The sequence below is a fragment of the Quercus suber genome, unplaced genomic scaffold, assembly GCF_002906115.3.
Source record: "Quercus suber isolate HL8 unplaced genomic scaffold, Cork oak 2.0 scaffold_78, whole genome shotgun sequence".
NCBI classification, from domain to species: Eukaryota; Viridiplantae; Streptophyta; class Magnoliopsida; order Fagales; family Fagaceae; genus Quercus; species Quercus suber.
This window is the reverse complement of record NW_027069543.1, coordinates 815,484-828,509: the sequence shown is the minus strand read 5'-3', so window position 1 is coordinate 828,509 and position 13,026 is coordinate 815,484. Positions and strand designations below refer to the sequence as shown.

Genomic DNA, 13,026 nt, shown 5'->3' with positions numbered 1-13,026 from the left:
GAATGAGATTAATTTTCTCATAAACTAGACATCTGGGGCTTCAATTTGAGCATAAGAACGAGACAATTCCAATCAGAATTGAGTCAGATATGATTTTTTGAAGTTTACTCTACAGGCCATTATAACAGTTACGGGAAAACTGAATTTTAGTTTACTTCTCACTCCCACAAATCTTTCCATTTAAGGCACCAGATTTTCCCAAATGCTAAAATGAGGTTTAGGTTCATGATTCTTTGTCAACCCTCATTAAATGACCTTCCATTCATATTTCCTCTACTACTACACTATAAACCCTCTCTCTCCTTCATTTCAGAGAAAAAAAAAAAAAAAAAAAACCTCCTTCTTTTCTCCTCTCTTGAGTTCTAGTGAAGTTGAGTAGTCTTGTCACATCTTGGTCTTCCTGAGACTCAAGGTATTGAGTGAGACTCACTCTCTCTCTCCTACTTTTTCTTTTTTTCTCCACCCTTAGGAGCTCCACCAAGAGTCTCCTCATCCTCCATATGGATCTTGTATGAAAGTATAATCCCTTTCGCTAACTTGTTTTTTGTGTTGTCATGATGAGAATTTAAAATTAAAGTATGATAGTAATTATTTTAATTCTCTTGAATATGTTTGAATGTTCTTATGTGTTCTTCACATGTTCTTGGTTGTTCATCACATATTTATGCATAACATTAGTTTTAATCTTAAATCCACATGAAAAATGTATTTGTTTCATAATTCTTTCAAATCCTTGAATCTAGGTTATCACCATCCACACACATTCACTAGAATTTATTTTTCAATCCAAATGAAATGCTTAATAAATTGAATTAGAGTTTATCACATGCACGCACTTTAAATTCAACATGCAAATTGATTGATAACATATTGGATGATGTGATATGAATGTTGGTCATCATAGTCTAAAAGACCGGTTTTACCAGGTAAGGTGGGTGCCTAACACGAACCTTGTGACATAGCTTCCGAACTTAGATCAAGAGTTGATAGACCAATGTTTATCCTTGTAATTTTTTATTTCTAGATTATAACTAGGAAACAAAGTCATGTACTTTATCTTAGATTGTATTTAGGACCAAAGCCATGTAATTTTCCTATGATCAATGTAAATTCAATTGAAAATTAATAAAATGAGGAATTTTTCAATTTTGGTTTTCTTATTTATTTTAATAATTAAATAAGTGACGACTCTATTGTAAAACCCTTAATCTAAAGGAGAAAATATAACTAGTTGAACCTCCATTTTGAAAGGTAATAACACAACTCCACTCATTCACGCGGGTTTGGCCCAACACACCTAAAAACAGGTCGGGAGTGCGGTCTCTCACAGATAGCCTATTATCATCTAGTATAACAACATTTTTTTTTTTTTTAAACCAGATAATATATATACAAATTTATCTTTGACTAAAACAATTGTCTTAATTGTCTGGAAGCAATCTTGGAACAATGTGAACTATGAAATGAAGAAACTTTATAAGAAAACATATAAAATAGAATACATATTATAGCTAAAACAATGTAGTCAATAGATTACTCACATACATAACTCAAGCCAAATTACAATAAAACTTACACACTCGCACAAGTTCCTATGACTCATGCTTCTCAACATATAAAAAAGAAAGTTCCTATGATTCGCCTTGCAATTGCCATAAATGCGTCCATAACTCTCAATGTATGTCATAAATCCATCACTTTGTTCACGTGACACTTGCATAAAAGGATTATCCACTCCATCAATTTGTTCATAATCCAAGTCTACCACTTCATTATCATCCCACTTATCTTCAACAATCATGTTATGGAGAATTATACACGCCTTCATGATCTTTTGGAGTGTTTCAAAATGTAAACTTCCCTGCACATAAAAAATTCTCAAACTAACATTTATATCAAAACTTAAAATACTTAGAAGTATAACAATAGAACATGATTATGCATAAATGCTTAAAGAAAACAACAAATTCATTTTTGAGCATCTCAAAACCAAACTAACAATTTCTCACTAAAACTAGAATTCATGATTCAAGTTTGTTTGTAAGAATTTCGAAATCAAAAAATCAATTCCTCATAAATTAATTAGAAAGATTCACCAATCATGAAAACCAACATGCACCAGATTGTGATTTCATCACACATCAAGAGCAGTTAAGACTTTACATCTTAAGAAGTGACTTACAGCCACTATATATAAGACAACACCAAGACTTGATTATATGTGTTGGGAACTAACCCACCTCAGCATGTATTGTTTGCTTCAAAGAAAAAGCTGGAGCCTGGAAATTACTTACTTATTTCTAAAATAATTTGGTTTAATTAATCATTTTACAATTAAATTTCTTGTTCAGAATCAGACAAAATATCTCCTTTCACGGAAAATGAATAAATGCACAAACTATTTGACCAATTCTACAACTTGCCCTCATTTTTATATTTTAGTTTTTGAAGTATTTATTTATAGAAAATGAAATATATATATATATATATATATATTTGTATATGTATATGTACCAATAATTTATAGAAAATGAAATATATATATATATATATATATATATTTGTATATGTATATGTACCAATCATAAATTATTCTATAGTTTTTTATTTATTATTTACTAAAAAGGAACCAAAGCCACAACCACATGCCATGTGAAAGAAAAAAAAAAATCTAATAATTAAACTGGCAATCAATTTGATTGAATGGTTCTTTATTTTACACAGAATCAATAGGAGATTTGAAATCAAATTCCATGCCTTGTTGAGACTATGTAAATTAAGAACCGACAATATTTTTTAACAATAAATTACAACCCACAATATTATTTGCTTGTAATTACTTACCATTGAGCCAAAATTCGCAAACTATGCAAATAAATTAGAATCAACAAATAGAAAATCAGCAAGAAGCAAAAACAAACAAAAAAAAAAAATTTGTAGCCTCCCTTGCACGTAGAAAATTCCCAAACTAACATTTAAAAACAAAAACATAAATTCCTACAAATAGAAAATTCCCAATACATTCCAATCCTCAATGATTTATCATTAGATTCAACAAATATTATAAATTTATCATTCCAATTACCCAAATAAAAAATCCCAAGCATGTAGATGAAGAAGATAGAGACAACAAGGCGAGTTGGGTCGGAGGCATGGATTGGCAGTGGTGGCGGCGGGACAGAGAGGTAAGAGTTCAGAGGTGAGAGTTTGAGAGAGTTGAGAGCATCAAAGAAGGTCGAGATGGATCGGAGGCGTAGATCAGCGGCTTGGGGCTTGGGTCGGCTTGGGAGTTCGACGAAGTGGGTCAGCTGGTGGGTCGGTGACGTTGAGCTTCGGTGGGCCAGTGATGTTGAGGATTGAGTCGGGCCGGTGGTAGTGAGACGGAGAGGTGAGAGTTTGAGGGAGTTGAGAGAGTTAAGAGTGTTTTGTCTGAGGCTTGCAGGGTTGGAGATTAAAAGAATAGAAAAAAAAAAAAAAAAAACAAATGAACAAATATTATTTTAATCGAATGGAGAATAAAAAATGAATTTTTCTTTTTAGCTCTCAACTAAAGTGCACAACCATATATAGCTGTGCACTGTAGCAATGAAGGTAAAATTTTTACCTTTAGCTCTACTATTGTAACACTCTTTTTTATATGTATTGGTGCTAAAAAGCTATTTTTAGCACCACTATTACTAGTGCTCTAAATAATGAACCTACCAATTTGTTACAACCTTGATTAAGTGCCCATTTGTTTGGGCGTTTTGAGCCCAAAAGTTGGCTTTTCAAAAAAGCTAGCCCAAGTTCAGCGTTTGGTGATTATAAACGCAACTTTTTGAAAAAGTTGCGTTTTATATTTGTGAAGGAAATGCACATTTCAGTTATGGACATTTTCGGTCCATTTTGTAAAAGCTGGAGTGGGCATTTGAGATATATCCATTAGGTGAGTTGAATTACCAAAATTGCCTTCAATAAAGGGCAAGGTGTCTTCTTCAGATCACGCACAGCCTCAGCAAATCTCATCTCTCTGCTCTACACAAGCCAGCTCTCACGCCTCTCATCTCTCTGCTCTCCTTTTGCCCTGAAGCTCACTCACGCAATAAAATTAATCAAACCACAACAATAAAAGCAAAAAAAAATTCTTGCTCTCATAAAACTGATATAATTTAAACAACAAATCTAAAATCAAAACAACAACAACAGCAGATCAAGAACAGAAAGAAAAAAAAAATTAGAACAACAATAATAAATGATCAAGAAAAAAAAATAGAAGTCGATCTGACAAATCTAAAATCAGAAACAACAACTAATCAAGAACAAGGAAAAAAAATAGAAGCCGATATGACCCCTGGTAGAAGCCGATAGAAGAAAAGAGAGTTGGAGAAAGAAAGAGTGAAAAAATAGAAAGAGTGAGGAGCTTCTAGAAAAAAAAAAAAAAATAGAAGCCGATAGAAGAAAAAAAAAGAGTGAGGAGTCGATAGAAAAAAAAAGAAGCCGATAGAAGAAAAAAAAAAAAAAAAAAAAGAGAGAGAGAGTAGAAAGACCTCAGAGAGCTGGAGAAAGAAAGAATGAGGAGCTTCTAGAACCAAGTGAAAAAAAAAAAAAAAAGGAGAGGATGTTCTAATATGGGTATACCTGTGTGGTTGACAAAATGCAAGAGAAAAAAAAAAAAAAAAAAAGGAAACGTATAGATGAAAGAAAGGCAAAGAAGAAGAAATCACAATTTAAAAATAATACCATAATATTTTCACAATAAATTTTAAGTAATTAGTTAATATTGATGAGTAAAAATATAATTTCAGTAATGAGTTCAAATTAGAACTAGAAACAACTTTCCATATAAGATTTTGTTATAATTCGTGTGAAAGTGTTGCAAAAAATATTGTGGAAGTAACATTTTTTGTTGAAAAATATAATTGTTGAGAATGAATAGAAAAAGATTAAATAAAGATTAAAAAAGCATAAATTTAATTAAAAAATAAATATTAAAAAAATGGGTAAGCAAAAGGTAAATGTCCCTGTTGATTGTCCAAACAATACAAAAATTTGCCTAACCTGCTAGAGATGCTCTTATATATACATTGTCCTTTTTGGTAATTTACAACTCAAAACGCTACTTTTATAAGTTCTAACCAAACACTCAGTTTTTTCAAAAATCATTTTTTAACAGCTTTTACCAAACACTTAACTTTTTGAAAATATACTTTTTCATTATGATCTTTTTGAAAACTCCACTTTTTCGTTATGCACTTTTACAAAAAACTGAACCAAACTCATCCTAAAAGAGGTTTAGGGTTTTGACCTATGTTGGTAGGTAGTGGCAAGGGGCGCTACCAATAAAGCAGTGCACGTTGAGGGCACAGTACTCCCATGTTAGTCACATAATTAAAGCCTTGCTTGGAAGGAGCAAGCCATGAGCTGTACGAGAAGGTAATAGCACGTTGTGTTGCCTGATGATGGATGTGTGCTACATGAGTTAGCCTTGGGGCAATGAGTTGGTGGCTTTGCAAGATATTCTTTTGTGGCCATGACTTGGTTAGGTGCAAGCCTGTGGTAGGTATGGTTATATGGTGCTTTGCTGAGTGTGGACATGAACGTTGTTGTATTAGGTTGTGGTAGTCTGACATGTGTTGGGCCATGATTTGCTTGCTGTGCAGTGGGCCAGGCTGAACCGAGCTTCCAAGAACATGTAGCATGTAGGTTTAGTGTGGGAAATGAGAATGTGGGCTCGACTACTTCACATTGGCCATGTGGGCTATGTTTTCATATAGGTGGTGATGTGATTGATGTTGGGCTGTGCTCTGTTGATGGGTCTTGGAGATGGCATTGGAACTGGTGCATGGGGAATAATAGTGTGTCGGTTCGGTTTCGGTCGGTTTTCTAGTGTTGGCCAACCGAAACCGAAATTTTTGGTTGGTGAAATTCTCAACCGAAACCGACCAAAATAATTGGAAAACCATCGGTTTCAGTTGGATTTCAGTTTCGGTCAGTTTCTATGGGTTTTTTCGGTTTCCTTATCATTTATTTTCTAAGAAAGCAAACAAAAAAAAAAATTAACAAACCCAGAAAATATTAACAAACCCAGAAAATCCATTTGCTTTCCCACGTTTTCTCACCACCCAAACACCAAGCTATAGCAAACACAAAACCAAAAAAAAAAAAAAAAAAAGGAGAACGGTGAAGCAGCGTACCGGCGAAGAAAGCAAACAGAGAAAAAAAATAAACAAACCCAGAATATAAAACACTAAAACAGAGAGAGGAAATTGAAAAAATAAACAAACCCAGAAATAAACAACCAAGCACATGGGTTTTTTCAAAACCCTAATTTTATTTCCACATAAAAATTGAGGAAGGCTGGCATGTGGAGGCCGGTGTAGGAAGGCCGACGTGTGGAGCGGCATGTACAGCAGTGAGAGAAGATAAGGGCTGAACTCTGTGGGTAGGGAGTCAGGGAGGGGGTCGGCGCTAAGAAGAGAGAAAAAATGGTGAGAGAGAAAAAAAAACGGAGGGGCGGCTGGAAAGAAAAGGGTAGAAGGGTCAGATGCTGGGGTTTTAACTTTTAATGGTTTTAAAAACTCAAAAACGTTTAGGCAAAGGCTCGAACAAGAGATCACTTAGTCAATAAAGCCACATCACACCACTAAGCTACAGATGCGTAGCTGACTAAGTGTTACATAAATATATATATATATATATATATCAATTCGGTTCGGTCAGTTCGGTGCATAAAAACCTACCACCGAAAACCGAACCGAATATTTTCGGTTTTAAAAATTCAAAACCAAAACTGAACCAAACCGAAACCAAACCGAAAATTTGGCAACGGTTTGATCGGTTTCGGCCGGTTTGTTCGATTCATTGGTTTTTTGCACACCCTTAATGGGGAAAGTTGGTGTCAGGTACGAGGCTAAGTGCTGGGCAAGTGTCATGGGCTACCAGATGAGGGTTGTCAGAGGCATATAAGTATAGCAAGTGTGTACGGGAAATTTGACTTAAGGGTTTCGGCAAAAGAAAACAAGGGTACTTTGTTTACTTTATAGGATTATTGTATCTTTGTAGGTTAACTTAGGAGATTAAGTTGTGTGGGTTAAGGCAGATTTTGTATGAGGCAAAACATTGGTATTCCTTTTTGTACTTCGACATAAAGGAATAAAATTTTAGGATTTTCCCATTTTTACTTTGCTTATTGTGTGCTGGCATTGCGTGTTGCTCTTTTCTTTTTGTAATAAATAGGAAGGCATTACAATCTTCAAATCCTCCTCCAATCCATACAACCGGAACCAAGCACCAATCAGGTCTGATAAGAAGCCCTGAAATCGATCAAAAACTAGTCAACGATTCTTTGACCGTACCGTTTTCTAAACATAGTAGCAATTGAAAGATTAAGTTATTACCATAATAATAACTAGCTTCATCACATGAATTTTGCACATGTACTTTGCACATGTGATGAAACTCTTTTTTTATTGAGTTTAAAGTAATTTTTCAATTTGAATTTATCTAATGTTAGTTTCAATTTATTTTTGCTATATGAGTCCCTTTACACTTTTTGATACTATTCATAAATCCCACTGTACAAATTCAACTAATTTTTACCTTTATCTATCATACTTTTGGTAAAAAAAATTTAGTTTTAGCAAAATAAATAGATTCCAAACAGACCCTAAGAATTATCTAATTATATTAAGAATATTTTTAACATTTTTTAAAACCATAACTAACTTTATAAATCCTCCTAATATACAGAGATAATAAAAATTGAAAGATTAAGCAAATCACCCAATAATCTTCTCATACTATTCTTTTACTTTCCTTGGGATTGTGGGTACCCATTTTTCCAAACTTTTCAACAGTTACAGCCCTGTTTAATATTGATTAATACCAAACGGCAGAGAGAGATAAAGCTCCATAAGGAGAAGACGAAAGTGAAAGTAAAATAATTAACATAAATATAGATACAGCTTAAAAGCAAGGTTGGCGCAAGGAGCAAAGGGGAGTTTTTTTTTTTTTTTTGGTTCAATTAAAAAAGGATAAAAGCAGTGTGCCTTGGTACTGCTTTTTTCCCACTCCTCGCTAAGCTCACCCTGCACACTCCACACACATAGATACATTCAGCAAGAAAAGGGTCAAAAAAGGCCGACAAAGCATTAAGGTTTTTGATCCTCGTGGTCTAAACTTGTTCTATACAAAGACAAACAACTATGACGAAGCTTCCTCTATTCACTTTGGGTCTGGGCCTTTGTCCCACACTCCAATTCAAAAGCATCATTCCTTTTTCCCATTTTCCAAGTCCAAAGATTCCATTCAATGTCCTGCAGAAATTAAAAAACAAATCATGGTCACGTGAGTGCGACATTTGAGGGTCTGAGCCTGGTGTGAATGTGAGCATCATCATGGGTCTAATAAGTCTAACCCACGTGAGCTAGCTGCCATTCTCATTTGTTAAAACTTTGAAACAATTTCTCATTTGTTTGAAACATAGTGAGAGAGCAATACAAAAAAGGACAATTCTAGATTTGGATCTTATGATGTTAATGTCAATAATTGTCCACATGACCTGAGTGACTCAAAAAATGAAACCCATCTCATAAAAAAATCTATCAAAATATGAATCTTATTTTAGTGTAAGAGTAATTCAGTAAATCATGAGCCACAATTCCTTTTACAGCATTTTATCATGTGAAGTAACCACTAATCAAGAAAATTTGGTAAGGTGTGCAATTCTAGCATGGAATTCGTCTCTTCTTTGAGTAAAAAGAAAAAAGGTAGTTGTGAAATTTTGACAAACTTGTGTTTGGTAGGTTCTTTGAGTAAAAAGAAAAAAGGTAGTTCTGAAATTTTGACAAATTTGTGTTTGGTAGGTACATTAACAAGGATTTTAACAGAGGAAAACAGCTTTTGGAAGACAGTAAGACCTACACTGAAAGTCTTTTTTTTTTTTTTTTGTGGATTTAGAGCTGACGATGAAAGTTGTAAAACAGCTATGACGATATTTCCTATAAGTAGAACATTGTAAAACTATATGCTAAATTTTTAAATGGCATGGAGCACACAATTTGTTAAACACTCACAATGTATGTCTAAAAAAGACTAAAAAAGTTCTAATCAAATTTTAACACAACTTCACCGTCAATGGCCCTTTTCCAAATCATGTGTTGCGCTCTTATTGCCTGTTGCTAACAACCTTATACATGCCTTCTACGTGTCCCTGTAAATATTCAATAATATACATTTTGTCCCAACTTCTCATAAATCCATAAAAACACCTTGATTATTTTTCAATGATAAATCATCCAATGACGGCAATAGATAGAAACAATCAAAACTAGGGCCCTCATATCATACTATTTTCTTTGCGTAAAATATAGTCTAGCATTTTGCTTATCTTCTTCTAAGACACGTACCCCTTAATATTTGGATCCCACATCCATAACAAAAGGGCTTCAAATTATTAAGTTTTTTCTTATCTCATAGAGTTGAATAATAGATGCCCAATTTGCGGAGCAGAAGACACATGGGGTACTAAATGCTAATGCCAAAGAGATAGTACAAATTTGGTACCCTAACTATTTCCAAATCTTCCAATCACAACCTAAAAGCTCCGCCATCAACCACTAGATATTGATTGGTCACCAGTCACCTAATCGTGGCACCTAATTGTTTAAGCAAAAGTTGCCCCCATCAAACCCACCAAAGAATTGGGTCCAACTAAAGTGCGCATAATAAACAAGAGTAGTTATAGATACCAAACCCAACAATAGCTTCTACCATATACAAGGGGACAAAGGCCCAACTAAACCGTGCTGAAACAGAAATAGGAACTAGCTACTGCTAGTAACTGAGCATGGGTCCTCTAAAAATCAATCAGCCAGCCATGCAAGACCCCATTTCACGATTAAGATTTTATTTTTTGGATTTGATAGTATGTACAATACCAATTAAACGATATTAGATATACTTCAGATTTGTTACATTTAATCTTCGCCATGAAATATATTCATTTTCAAATCTCTAAAGTTCAAACCCCAAGGTCCTCAACTAACTCGAAAATTCTAAAGATGAGAATTTCCAGAGAATATTTTAAGAAACTGAAATACTGTAACAATTTCTTTCACTAAAGAACTAGAAAGCACACTAAAAAGCACACATTTCATTTGGGGTATCACACTCGTGTTGTACCGGTTTCATAACTGGCATTTCCTGTTATACTTTTTCAGAAATTACATGTGTCGTACCCGTGTTCATGCTTCCTAGCCAAAGAATAAACAAATCAAAGCCGCTTAACTTAACTCAGACTCTATGTACCTGGGCCAACTCATCCCTAATGTGATATCCAAATTGATATACAATTAGTTCTAGTGACTCTACATTTGGACATATACTTAGATTTAGATTTAGATTTCAATATATACTAGATAGACATCTCCAAGCAACTCCATTGTAACAAGCAATAACAAGCAAGAATATACGCATTCAATGGATTTCTGAACACACTACCTTCGCTTTACTGTTTATCCTATTATCTTATACCTTGTCCCCACCTCATTGCTTGTCCTATTTATCTTTTTCGAGTAATTGAGGAATCCACTCCCCTAAAAGTCAAAAGAGTAGATAAAAAGCCAAACTAACACACACCGACTTTCACGAATTCCTAAATAGTCGACTGTAAAAGTAATAGAAAAAAAAAATAATTCACGTTTTCCGAAATGGCCGACTGTCTTGCTAAATTCACAATTTCTACCGCTTCGACTGTGAGTGATGGGTAAAAAGTGATTAATAAAGTTTCACTAAATGCCAATTTTGATTAAAAAAAAAAAGTAATGGGAAGACAAGAAAAGTTGTGATGCGCAAAAAAGTGTCTACTACTCTGTGAAATTAGGGTTTCTCTAGATTTTAGCATAAAAAAGCCAACGTGATAAGACTGCGATAAGACTAGAAAAAGTTAAAAAAAAAAAAAAATAAGAAGCGTTACCGGTTTCATTTCAGTCTCGGAAAATAACATCGTCGGCGATCTCCATCAACGGCTTCAAGCATTCAGGGGCGAACTTCCTAGCAAAAAGGTAAGAATAACTCGAATTCGATTCCCTCAACTTGTACACGAGCTCCTTCGACACTTCCTCGGGCGTGTACAAGTGCGGGTGCCCATCAACACTGTCAGCCCAATTCACATTCGTGAGCGTGTAATGGGTACACCCTTCGGGATCCTCCATGGACAAGAGCGTAGGAAAGTAGTGCTCTTCAGGGTAACACGAGTTGAGATTCAAGCACGGAAGCTTGAACTTCTTCCAGTACTTCTTGTCCTTGATGACCATCAGAGCGTGCTTTCGGTTCAGCGTGAAGAACTGAGATCCGACCCTGAATCGCTCGAACGGGACTTCGGGGAGCATGACGTTGTCGCCGCGCGCGTTGTACCTGTCGAGCAAGTTCGGGTCGTCCGAGATTATCTCGATGAAGCTCCGGTAGTTCGGGAAGATCGAGAAGGGCTGTTTGGTTCTTTTGTCGTTACGGTTGAGGGTGTTGTGGAAGAGGAAGTTGTAGACGTAGTCGAAGGAGTGGATTGGGATGCAATGTTGCGAGACGAGGGTGAAGTAAAGGTTCAGAGGGTCGTCGAGGATGGCCTTGGCGATGAGCCTACGCGCGGCGGAGATGAGGGAGGGCGACGCGCGTGAGGTTTTCATGGCCTCGGGGATGAACTTGTTTTCGAAAACGCCCGTGGGGGGAGTTATTGTGGCGGAAGGGTCGGCGTGGATGTAGATGTTGAAGAGGTGCTTGTTTTTGTTTTGGTTGAAAAACTTTTCCCACAAGGGCGCGAAAGTGAGATCGGAGTTGGTGAGGAAAAGGAAGGCGATTTTGGGTTTTGGGTTGGTGTGGGTGCCCAGGCGAGAGTGGACTGAGCGCTGTGAGGAAGTGGAGGCGACTGTGGCTTTGCTGAAAAGGGAAAGGTCGGCGAGTTCGTTGATTGGGGGAGAGAGTGGGACTTGTTGTTTGGGTGGGAGGATCTGAGGGGCGATGAGGAAGAGGAGAGGGACTGTGAGGAAGAGAGCAAAGGTGAGAACAAATGGGGTTGATGAGAACATGGTGCGTTTGTGTCGAGAGTGAGAGGAATTGGGAGAGAAGATTTTAGGCAAGTTTTGGAGTGATGGGTATAAAAGCTTTTGGATTTTTTGAAGAAAAGAGAAAGGCTTGGGGAGTGAAAAGGGTTTTCTTGGGGGTGACTGATTTTAAGTTGGGTATAAGTTGAGGATAAATTGATAAAGTTGTAGTGGAAACCGGGCTAGTAGTTATGGAAATTGGGGGGGAAGGAAAGAATTGGGACTAAAAAAAAGGGATGATGCCCATCATTGTTTTTGTTTTTAATTTTTTGAGAATGGAGTTGAGGGTTGGGGTTGAGAGAGAGAGAGAGAGAAATGGGGGAGGGGAGAGTGAAAATTCTTATCAACAAGTGGCATGTGGTTCTCTAACCTTTTGCTTTTGGGTGGATTAGTGGACTCCAAGAAAAGGATGAGACTTTCTGAAAAGCAAATAGTGCTTTTTTTTAAATTCTTTTTTGGGAGCTGCTTGGGTCTTTATCAGAGTAGTTATTTATTTAATTTAATTAATGGGTTTTGAGCAATGAAATATTAATAATGAATCATGCCTCACTTGTGACTTAAACCTATATTTTTATTATTATATATATAATGTTTTTTTTACGAACATTATTATATATATAATGTATTAATATTATGTCCATGTGATATATAATTTAATTAAGAATCATATAAAAAATGAATATCTTCTCAAAAAAAAGTTATAAAATGAATAGTTTAAATAAAATAAAAAATTTTTAAATATTCTTATAGAGTTAAGTCACATGATTAAAGGAGTAAAAAAAAATATAAAAAAAATTAATAATAATACATTAAGAGAATTTCCACTTGGTGCAACCACAATATATAGGACATTTTTATGATATAATATTAGATATGATATGATTTAAATGCTAGTATGTATAACATGTAAGATTATTGTAAATATTTTGATGAATAGAAAAGTACTAATTAT

The 13,026-nt window shown here is 35.2% G+C and overlaps 1 protein-coding gene across 1 annotated transcript; it reads right to left on the bottom strand.

Moving 5' to 3' along the window:
• Positions 1-7,904: 7,904 nt before the first annotated feature.
• On the bottom strand, positions 7,905-12,431 carry LOC112017921 (glycosyltransferase BC10). Its single transcript, XM_024050375.2, has 2 exons — positions 10,955-12,431; positions 7,905-8,294 (listed from the first exon to the last, which is right to left on the bottom strand). Exon 1 carries the CDS (start codon positions 12,057-12,059, stop codon positions 10,965-10,967), a length of 1,095 nt encoding a protein of 364 aa, XP_023906143.2. The 5' UTR covers positions 12,060-12,431; the 3' UTR covers positions 7,905-8,294; positions 10,955-10,964.
• Between the last annotated feature and the right edge of the window lie 595 nt (positions 12,432-13,026).